The 12137-nt window shown below is 45.2% G+C and overlaps 1 protein-coding gene across 1 annotated transcript in view; it reads right to left on the reverse strand.

The window, feature by feature from the left end:
* Nucleotides 1-8389: 8389 nt before the first annotated feature.
* adcy2b (adenylate cyclase 2b (brain)) overlaps nucleotides 8390-12137 on the reverse strand; it is a gene marked incomplete at its 5' end in the record, with an annotated part of 129015 nt that continues 125267 nt past the window's right edge. Inside the window, 2 exons of the mRNA XM_084158700.1 lie at nucleotides 8390-9146; nucleotides 11977-12101. Of these exons, the coding sequence (XP_084014826.1) occupies nucleotides 8994-9146; nucleotides 11977-12101 (278 nt within the window). The 3' untranslated portion in view covers nucleotides 8390-8993. The remainder of the gene's footprint in view (nucleotides 9147-11976; nucleotides 12102-12137) is intronic.

The raw sequence follows: 12137 nt of genomic DNA on the forward strand, positions 1-12137 counted from the left end.
AAGTGTAACTTGGTCAAAAAAAAACTTTAGATTTCAACTAATTTTAACATTCTGTCATAAAGAGCACAATTTCCCATCTCAAGAGGTTAAATTAAAAAAAGACTATAGTAAGTGCCTATTAAGTGCCTTAAAAAGTAACAGCCCAGCTAACAATTCTAGGTAGAGAGAACGTTTTTTGTAATGTTACCCATAATATTCCCCTAATGTTTGAGTGTCCAGTTTTCTGTTAGTTAGGGGAACATTCTATCTACTGTATGTTAGCAAAAACCTTTGGAGAACCTTTTTAACATGTTTTGGTGTTAATGTTAGGAGAACATTAACTTAATGTCAATCAGAAATGATCTAAAACATGATTACAATGTTCTCAGAATATACAACAATGTTCTAGACATTAAGGTAATATTCATTTGTCCAGTTTTCTGAGGGTTAGGAGAATATTCCGTCAACGTGCCACCAAACCAGTGGCGACCTGTCATTCAGGGCAGGTGGGGCAGAGCTCCACATGTTTTGAGCCCCACCCGTTTCGCAATTTTTTTTATATAATGTTATTTTGGAATTAATACGTGTCACATTTCAGTTTGCAAACAATGTAAAAAATTAATAATAATTGAGTTAATAAAGCTGCATATAAACATGGTCTCTTTTTTGCTTTCTTGAGTAAGGCAGCTCCAAAATGCAGATGTTTCAGCCTAGCTCAGTGTGGTGGTGGGGCAGCCAGCGGAGAATACAGAGCGTAGGGGTTGGTAATGTTCTCTAGTTGCGCCGTGATTGGCTCATTGTTCTGTCACTCATGGGGACATTACGTCACCGCAAAATCTACGGGGAGAGCTAAGAAATTCAAGCCCCTTGGGTGCTGCCATAGATTTACATTAGAAGTGCCCATCCAAGAAGGCTCAAGGTCATTGGCCACAGATAGAATGACGTCAAATCACGTTATATATACCATAGCTTTGATTGGACTGATCATGTCAACATCATACTTTCAAAATCTTAGCTAGCAAGCTAGCAGTCATCATCATGAATGAAGTCGACAATCTGCTGGCAAATCCTTTTCAATCTTTATCATATGAAGGTAAATAATGAAGAAAAATTATAGATAAAACGTATCGGTGCTCATCGGCCATTGGACATAAACATTACACAAAAAGTTGGAAATCGCAAATTCAACAATGAGTGGTTTGGAAGGAATCAGTGGCTAACTGCAAGCATTGCAAAGCAATCACTAGCCTGCTATTCAGTGGAGTGGGTGTGTGGTCCAAGTCTGGGTTTAAGGGTATCTTTTCCAAGCTTAAAAGGATAAACATTCAACATTGGCCATGCTATCAATCCAGCGTGACTTCTACCGCGTTCAAAACAACTGGAAACTCGGAACTGGGAAATCTCAGACTTCAGTGAGTTCAAGATAACTGGGAACTCGGGGAAAAAAACGAGATCCGAATGGGAAAATACGTTTTGAACGGTCATCCAAGTCGGGAACTCTGGCTTCTTTCTGAATATCACTGACGTCATGATTCGACCTTGTTCTTTTCCGAGTTCCCAGGTGTCTTCAAAGCACCATAAATCCAGAGAATTCCAGACTTTTATGACAAAGTTTGATGACAAAATTCCTCTTCAAGTGAGCACAGCACAACAAGGTGAGTCCAAAAATGTATTGTATGCTGCTGCATAAATGATGTAATATGCCAGGGAGATATATATGCTGTAGATAAGAAAGTAACACTAAGTGTATGTTGTGTAGTAAGCTGTTAGTAGCCCATGTGCCTCACCCTAATAATTTGGTCCCTTTTCCCCTCATAACTTAGCCTACTGTTCTGACTTGGTGGTGCACATGTAGCCTATAGCCTGTTTTAGAGAAATGTCATCATCGAATATTGTAAGAGCATTCATTGTCTGCTTATATGCCCCCTTTATTTATCCTACGGTTCTGACTTGGTGTACAGGGAGAATACTGTAAGAACGGCCCATGTTCTGATTTCTGTCGCTGTACATTTGCTGAACAAATAGTTACACTACCGTTCAAAAGTTTGGGGTCCACTTAGAAATGTCCTTGTTTTCGAAAGAAAAGCATTTTTTTTGTCCATTAAAATAACATCAAATTGATCATAAATACAGTGTAGACATTGTTAATGTTGTAAATGGCTATTGTAGCTGGAAACGGCTGATTTAGAATGGAATATCTACATAGGCGTACAGAGGCCCATCATCAGCAGCCATCAGTCCTGTGTTCCAATGGCACGTTGTGTTTGCTAATAATAATAATAATATAATATGCCATTTAGCAGACGCTTTTATCCAAAGCGACTTACAGTCAAGTTTATCATTTTAAAAGGCTAATTGATCATTACAAAACCCTTTTGCAATTATGTTAGCACAGCTGAAAACTGGCCTTCTTGAGACTAGTTGAGTATCTGGAGCATCAGCAATTGTGGGTTCGATTACAGGCTCAAAATGGCCAGAAACAAACAACTTTCTTCTGAAACTCGTCAGTCTATTCTTGTTCTGAGAAATGAAGGCTATTCCATGTGAGAAATTGCCAAGAAACTGAAGATCTCGTACAACGCTGTGTACTACTCCCTTCACAGAACAGTGCAAACTGGCTCTAACCAGAATAGAAAGAGGAGTGGGAGGCCCCGGTGCACAACTGAGCAAGAGGACAAATACATTATAGTGTCTAGTTTGAGAAACAGATGCCTCACAGGTCCTCAACTGGCTTCATTAAATAGTACCCGCAAAACACTAGTCTCAACAAATGTAATGTGGACAAATTACAATAGATTACAATTACAAATACAAAAAATCTAAAGGAAGTTTGTTCTGAGGTGTCTGCACTATACCTGAAAGATCAGGATTTGTATATATATATATTTTTTTACATGTATTTGACCCCTTATTTTAGCACTAAACTATCTCCATATACAGTATACTTCCATTCATTTTTTCAACTGGGACCGGGGGACCTTCAGATGAGTCTTGTGAGGCTTGTGGGTATCCTAGAGTAAAACAACCGACATGTATGTGTTCGTGAGAGACGCACCTTACAGAGGGGTCATATTAGTGCGTAGCCCAAACTGTGCAGACGCTACAGACAGAAGTTGGCAGATCGGCTGTACCGACTTCAGACGCTTGTGGGGGTCGTAAAGCTAAACGGAGAACACCATCATGATAGTTTGTAGGCCAAACCGTTCGGACGCAGAAATCAACACTTAAATAACATTCTTTGAACTTTCTTTGAATGTTACTTATGTTTTTTTGTGTTCTGAGAACATTACTTTAAATAGAACCATAGAGGAAACCTGTGGGAAACGTTATTTAAAGTTATGCTGAAGTACTGAAATTCCCACCTAAGAAACATATGTTTCTCATAACCTTATGTGCTAGCTGTGCGCTTACCTGTTTTTAATCTATGATTTAAATATTAGATGTTGAATGTTTCTTTAATAAATATATTTTAAAAGGAATAGTTTCACCATACTAAAAGGAGAGTTCAGTTCATATAACAGGGTTTACCTTAAATTGAGGGACAGACTAATCGCATTAAATAAATAATACTTCGCACAGCCATGATGGTGAAACTTGGAGAAATGTTGGGATTAAGAGGGTTAAAATATTCCTAGAAGTGACACAGGTTTGACGGAGATGTCAAAATGCAGAATTTTGGCACTTTAGCAAGCCTTTATTCATATAAAAAGCCTAATCATATATCTGATTTATTGAATTATCCACGTGGTCAATGGGCACTTCATTTAATATAACAGGCTTTTCAAATTCAAGATTGGGGAACAATTTCTACTTAAAATATCAAAGGAACGCAAAAGGCACTCATATCTTGGAACAACCCTTCTATATACAGTTATTTGGGTGTAACGCTGTGTAATGGTGCTGAACAACTAAATTATTAACCATCTCTCTTCCCCCTTTTCCTCTCTCTCTCTCATTCATCATCATCCTCTTTCTCTGTCCCTTTCCCCCCACCCACCTTATTCCGTTTTTTTTCTCACCCCTTTCAGGAGTCTTTCAGGAGTCTTTCTCTCACAACCACGCTGTGTTCTTCAGGAAAAACGGGATCACACGCAATGTGGAGGGAGACAGATCAGTGGTCCCTGTGTGAGGAAGACCGTATTCGCAACACCAGAGATAGAGAGGGTGTCACGATCGTCGTAGAGAGTAGACCAATGCGCAGCGTTAGTTGCAAACATACTTAACTTTATTATCTTTAGTGATAATATAACAACAAAACAATAAACGAAACGTGCAGTCCTACGGTTAACACAGAAACAAACCAAACGGAAACAAGATCCCACAAACACTAAGGGAAACAGACTGTTTAAATATGGCTCCCAATCAGAGACAACCAGCAACAGCTGACACTCGTTGCCTCTGATTGGGAGCCACTCTGGCCAACATAGAAAAGCAACAACTAGAACTCCCACACAGAACATAAACACATGGAATCTACACACCCTGGCTCAACATATAGAGTCCCCAGAGCCAGGGTGTGACAGTACCCCCCCCCAAAGGCGCGGACTGCGACCGCGCCTCAACAAAACCCAAACAGGGGAGGGCTGGGTGGGCATTCCTCCTCGGAGGCGGTTCCGGCTCCGGGCTTGACCACCACCCTTCAATAATCCCCCCGTAGCGCCCCTGGTCCGGTCTGGCCCCGCTGGCTGGAGCTGGACTGGACATTGAAGGAGCGGATTGCTTAAGCTCCGTTGTGGAGCAGCTGACCGGTACCTGATCAGGCACCGGTGACCCAGGCACGGGTTGTGCCGGACTGACGACGCGCACCCCTGGCTTGGTGCGTGGAGCAGGAACGGACCGGACCGGGCTGACGATGCGCACCCCTGGCTTGGTGCGTGGAGCAGCAACGGGCCGGACCGGGCTGACGATACGCACCCCTGGCTTGGTGAGTGGAGCAGGAACGGACCGGGCTGACGATGCGCACCCCTGGTTTGGTGCGTGGAGCAGCAATGGGTCGGACCGGGCTGACAATACGCACCCCTGGCTTGGTGCGTGGAGCAGGAACGGGCCTTACCAGGCTGACGACTCGCACCCCTGGCTTGGTGCGAGTGGCAGGAACAGGCCGGGCCGGGCTGGCGACGCGCACCGTAGGCTTGGTGCGAGTGGCAGGAACAGGCCGGGCCGGGCTGGCGACGCGCACCGTAGGCTTGGTGCGAGGAGCAGGAACAGGCCGGACCGGGCTGGCGACGCGCACCGTAGGCTTGGTGCGAGTGGCAGGAACAGGCCGGGCCGGGCTGGCGACGCGCACCGTAGGCTTGGTGCGAGTGGCAGGAACAGGCCGGGCCGGGCTGGCGACGCGCACCGTAGGCTTGGTGCGAGGGGCAGGAACAGGCCGGGCTGGGCTGGCGACGCGCACCGTAGGCTTGGTGCGAGGAGCAGGAACAGGCCGGGCCGGGCTGGCGACGCACACCGTAGGCTTGGTGCGAGGGGCAGGAACAGGCCGGGCCGGGCTGGCGACGCACACCGTAGGCTTGGTGCGAGGGGCAGGAACAGGCCGGACCGTACTGGGAGCACACACCACTGGCCTTAACCGGGGATCAGGAACGGGCCGGACCGGACTGGCAATACACCTCAGTACCTCTCGCCGTGCCTCTACATCTTCCTTCCCTCTTCTCACCAATGGCTCCCGTAACCTGGTGGCCTTCTGAATTCGCCCCTTATCTGCCTCCAGCAGCCCCGTCGTCCATGCCATGTGCCCCCCCCCCTAAAAAAATTTGGGGGTTGCCTCTCCTCCGTCCGACGACGACACTGTTGACGCCGTTGCTCCTCTCTCCGTCGCGCCTCTACCGTCTCACTCCATGGACGGCGATCCATCCCGGCCTGGATTTCCTCCCAGGTCCAGGACCCCTGCCCGTCCAATATTTGCTCCCACGTCCAGGCTGCCTGCTCCTGGACACGCTGCTTGGTCCTGGTAAGGTGGGATCTTCTGTCACGATCGTCGTAGAGAGTAGACCAATGCGCAGCGTTAGTTGCAAACATACTTAACTTTATTATCTTTAGTGATAATATAACAACAAAACAATAAACGAAACGTGCAGTCCTACGGTTAACACAGAAACAAACCAAACGGAAACAAGATCCCACAAACATTAAGGGAAACAGACTGTTTAAATATGGCTCCCAATCAGAGACAACCAGAAACAGCTGACACTCGTTGCCTCTGATTGGGAGCCACTCTGGCCAACATAGAAAAGCAACAACTAGAACTCCCACACAGAACATAAACACATGGAATCTACACACCCTGGCTCAACATATAGAGTCCCCAGAGCCAGGGTGTGACAGAGGGAGCAGTGAGGAAAGGAAAGTGGTGGTCTTATCAATGTAAATATGTATGGACAGAACAACACACCCAACTGATACAGTCAGTGTGGTGCTGAGTAGTAAAGATATTTAAAGATAGAGATGATTATAGATATACAGTCGTGGTCAAAAGCTTCAGTGTTATGAGAAATTTTTGTCAGATGTTACTATGGTATACTGAAGTATAATTACAAGCATCCCATAAGTGTCAAAGGCTTTAATTGACAATTACATTAAGTTTATGCAAAGAGTAAATATTTGCAGTGTTGACCCTTATTTTTCAAGACCTCTGCAATCCGCCCTGGCATGCTGTCAATTAACTTCTGGGCCACATCCTGACTGATGGCAGCCCATTCTTGCATAATCAATGCTTGGAGTTTGTCAGAATTTGTGGGTTTTTGTTTGTCCACCCGCCTCTTGAGGATTGACCACAAATTCTCAATGGGATTAAGGTCTGGGGAGTTTCCTGGCCATGGACCCAAAATGTCGATGTTTTGTTCCCCGAGCCACTTAGTTATCACTTTTGCCTTATGGCAAGGTGCTCCATCATGCTGGAAAAGGCATTGTTCGTCACCAAACTGTTCTTGGATGGTTGGGAGAAGTTGCTCTCGGAGGATGTGTTGGTACCATTCTTTATTCATGGCTGTGTTCTTAGGCAAAATTGTGAGTGAGCCCACTCCCTTGGCTGAGAAGCAACCCCACACATGAATGGTCTCAGGATGCTTTACTGTTGGCATGACACAGGACTGATGGTAGCGCTCACCTTGTCTTCTCCGGACAAGGTGTTTTCCGGATGCCCCAAACAATCGGAAAGGGGATTCATCAGAGAAAATGACTTTACCCCAGTCCTCAGCAGTCCAATCCCTGTACCTTTTGCAGAATATCAGTTTGTCCCTGCTGCCATTCCTGAGCAAGCTCTGCACTGGTGGTGCCCCGATCCCGCAGCTGAATCAACTTTAGGAGACGGTCCTGGCGCTTGTTGGACTTTCTTGGGCGCCCTGACGCCTTCTTCACAACAATTGAACTTCTCTCCTTGAAGTTCTTGATGATCCGATAAATGGTTGATTTAGGTGCAATCTTACTAGCAGCAATATCCTTGCCTGTGAAGCCCTTTTCGTGCAAAGCAATGATGACGGCACGCGTTTCCTTGCAGGTAACTATGGTTAACAGAGGAAGAACAATGATTTCAATCACCACCCTCCTTTTAAAGCTTCCAGTCTGTTATTCTGACTCAATCAGCATGACAGACTGATCTCCAGCCTTGTCCTCGTCAACACTCTCACCTGTGTTAAAGAGAGAATCACTGACATGATGGCAGCTGGTCCTTTTGTGGCAGGGCTGAAATGCAGTGGAAATGTTTTTTGGGGATAAAGTTCATTTTCATGGCAAAGAGGGACTTTGCAATTAATTGCAATTCATCTGATCACTCTTCATGACATTCTGGAGTGTATGCAAATTGCCATAATCAAAACTGAGGCAGCAGACTTTGTGAAAATTTGTATTTGTGTCATTCTCAAAACTTTTGACCACGACTAGAGCTATATTCAAAGAGAGATTATATATTTAAAGATAGATAAATATATACTGTATATATACTGTATATGGTTATATATAATATACAATCTGACTATATATTTTAGAATACAAAGATTGTAACTGTATACATTATGGCCCACATGTTTGTGAGATACATAATAAAGTACAATATCTGATCAAACTACCTCTTTATCCAACTACTTAGTAGACTTTCAGTGCAATCATAAACAGTTGACTTTCAATGACAGGAGGCACATTGGTTCACTTATATACAAATGTTTTAATGAGTAAGAAAATGATGGCATGAAAACATGGAAACATTCTCCTGTTGATATCGTTTTCTCATTTTCTTACAAAAGTCCAGTAGCTCCCCGACTGCTCTTGAGGTCCACGTTGCTCTCTGCTCCAGAACCATAGAGATAGGCTAGCTATACAGTTTGGCAAACTATCCTTCATGTTGGCACCACATTTTAATTAGAATTCTGACTAAAAGTACTGTAATAGTGAAAAGACTATTGGTGCCAAGATGGCTCCGACTATCTGTGTCTCTGCACTGCACCACTTGACCACTCAGGCAGTCAATGAAATCCACTCCAGGTAGAAATTGCCCTTGCGCACAGATCTAGGATCAGCTTACCCTAAACATATCCTAACCTTAACCATTAGGGGAGAGGGGAATGCAAAACTGACCTAAGTATCTAGGGACAAAGTTACCCTGTGAAGTTCAGCCACTACTGTGTCCAGCTAAGGAGGGACGAAGCAGGTAATACTGTATGTACAGCCGTCTGTCTGTCTGTTGTTCTGTCTGTTGCTCTAAATGTTGTCTGTCTGCCATTCTGTCTGGTTCAGATTAAGTGGTCTGGAGTTACTGTTGTAAACAAAGTCTGTAGTTTGATGCATTCTACTACAGCAGGCAGTTCTGCGTGTGTGTATGTGTGTGTGTGTGTGTGTGTGTGTGTGTGTGTGTGTGTGTGTGTGTGTGTGTAAGTCCTCGTATGTTTGTGTGTGCTCTATTTGTGCATGCACGTATGTGTGTGTATGTGCGTGCAAGTCTATTTGTGTGTATGTAGATACATTTGTTTGTATAGTTTAAGTGTGTTCACGTGTGTGTATGTGTAATGTTCAGTGTATGATGTTCAAGGCATCACAGTCCCTTGAGACAGCGATCTGGTCATCTCTGTGTGTACGAAGAAGGTTTTGAGCTCTCCCTTCCCCTTCACGTTGATGATGCCTCGACACGAACACATGTAGCCCAGTGTTGCTAGGATACGACTTGTCTCCTCAGTTACCTGGAAGCAGGGAAAACATATAGTTATGAATATAACTACTATTCCCTGAAGGAGGGAACGAGGTATAACATATTATGGGGAGTCAACGACCAGTCATATTCACCAGAGGAAAACTGAAATCACGCCCAAAAGGCCAATGGATGCCAAGCCCACCCTCGGAAGCTCCGCCTTCCTAGCTATAATACCGGGGCTCGCATTCATTCCTTCAATTCAGTACCACTCAGGCACAAGCGAAAAGGCACAGAGTGCCCCAGCTGAAACCGTGCCAGACAGAGCCGTAATGCCGGAACCCGCCACTGGACGGAGCACTCTGCCAGTCTCCCTACATTATGTCCTGAAGGGGCCGAGCGCCACCATGAGGACTGGGACTTTTATGTCATGGTTGTTTACAGATCCACCACTCTTGACAACCGTGTGTCTGAATGTGTGGAAGGAACTGTGTTTATTATGCCCATACCTGGACGATACCTTTCTCTCGATACCCCTGAACACCAAGGAACCTTGGGTAGAAACAATGTGCTTTCATGGTACCGCCGCTCTGATACCCGGCCCACACCGGGTTCAGGGACTTCGGCAACCAGTAACTTTTCCCCACAGCCAGGATAGTACCGCGGGACAGATGCAGCACAAAAACAGCCATAGCACGGATTTCGTCTTATTCAGCTCCTGCAGCAAATCGATATGATGATACATCTGCAGCATTGTGACCACATTCAACGACCGGTCCGCTACACCCTCAGCCTGGTGATCCGCTGAGAACCGGCACTGTATATTCGGAGCACCGTGCTAGGATTAGCCCCCTTGTTAGCATCTGGAGGTAAGTAACTCACCAGCTTTCCATCCTTCGGCGGTGTGCAAATGAGGCCCTTCTCCCCAATACCCTCTACATCAGGGATCATCAATTAGATTCAGCCGCGGGCCGATTTTCTTCTTGAGCGGATAGTCGGGGGGCCAGAACATAATTACAAAGAATTTGTAGACTGCAAATTGACCACAAGAAGCCCAAGCAGATATAATATTTGACTAAAACATAATAATTTCAAACATTGCTTACATTTTTATACGATCACGTGTCTCTCTATTATGCGTAGGAACAGATTATCAAAATTAAAATCACTTGGAACTGATTTCCTGGTGTTTTTACAGTCTTTTATATCCAACAATGAGAAAAACGTTGCTCAGAAAAGTTAGGGGGCCGAATAAGACCACCCGCGGGCTGCCAGTTGGGGAACGCTGCTATACATTCATGAACTCGCCATAACCTGGTAGCACCAGCCTGGCTGAATGAGGGGAATCCCAGATCGCCTTTATCTCATCTGCAAAATCTTTAAACAGGGGTCAGCGACGCTTCACCAGTGCAGGGACAGGAGGTAAATACCTTTCCCCAAACCTGGAGGAACTCCTCTGCGGGGGAGAAGACACCCAGGTGATCTGCCGCCCTACCACACAGCTACATCAAAGGCGAATTAACCACCAATGGTTCCCTCTCCCCCTGCCGAATCCAAAGCTGGGGCTTTAGGCTGCCCAGAAATGATGTCATCCAATTCACACTCTGAAAACCCTCCAGAACCAACCAGGGATAGTATATCATCCCCGGAATCCAGACTCTGAACACTGACAGAAAAACCAGAATGAGCCCTTACATGGGCTGGGATGACACTCCTATCAACTCCGACCACCGCTGGTGTTCTCACCTGGCCTCAGACAACCCCATTTCTGAGATCGCTTCACCGGAAGACCCTTCGCCAGCAGCCCCAATCTTTCTCACAAAGTCAGCTGACGCCCAATGGAAGTTGAACCCAGCCGGAGACAATGGTCACATGAGCGTGTTTGCACCCCAGGCAAACAGCACAGCACTCGTGAGTATCTTTCATTTTCATTGTGAAACCACATGCCCTTGGGCAAGGTCGGAGGCTCAAACTCAGCTGGTTAGCATTTTTTAACTTACTCGTACCACTGGCCATCTTACTCAAGCAAGGAAGCACTGGCTACACAAGTAGAGAAGAAAGTTGTGGGTTTTTAGCAAACACAAAAACCAATACCAAGACCCAAAACTTGCAATATCTAGGGGGACGAGTACTCTCTCCCCACTAACAGACACCTAAGTTGGAGCCGAATCTCGTAGCCTTCGTGTGCTTGAAAAGTTTGTAAATTGCGTGACACGTTCTTCCTTCAGGCGAGCTGAAGAGCGAAGAAATTAGGAAATTAATGCACGCCCTGGTATTATAGCTAGGAAGGCGGGGCTTCCGAGGGTGGTCTCAGCATTCATTGGCCCGTTGGGCGTGATTTCTTCAGGTGAATATGATTGGTTGTTGACTCCCCATAGTGTGTTATACCAAGTGACCAACTGAAAGGGAACACAAAGCAGCATTTCTGAAAAAATAACACGTAGGCAGGACATTCTATAGAATTACATATCAAACTCAAATCAATTTAATAGGATCTCTGTGGTAAATTCATATTAATAACTTATCAAAGAGATGTTCAACTGTATAGTTCTGCATTATTATATATCTACATTTGCATAACATCTGCTCTGTACCTGTATACCGTACTCATGAACCTTGATCTATTTCTGCAGCGACTCCTGGTATAACATAAAACTGCATGGAGCTAGTATTACTGTAGCACAATGTTTCCCGAAGGTGTGCACGTTTTGGTTTTTGCCCTATCACTACACAGCTGATTAAAATAATCAAAGCTTAATGATGAGTTGATTACTTGAGTCAGGTGTGTAGTGCTAGGGGGAAAAAAACAAGATCTAGTTTGGGAAACACTGCTGTAGCATTATTATTCGTATAGCTGTATTATAACTGTATTAATTGAGTACCTGTATTTTTCCCAGTACCCCAGTACTCTCCATCCTGCTGGCCACATTAACACTGTTCCCCCAGATATCATACTGAGGCTTTTGAGCTCCGATCACCCCCGCAATCACCGGACCATGGTTTATCCCTGACACAACCAGGAAGAAGGGTTAGAGGTCACATG

This window comes from Coregonus lavaretus (assembly GCF_964263955.1).
Source record: "Coregonus lavaretus genome assembly, chromosome: 3".
Lineage (NCBI taxonomy): Eukaryota > Metazoa > Chordata > Actinopteri > Salmoniformes > Salmonidae > Coregonus > Coregonus lavaretus.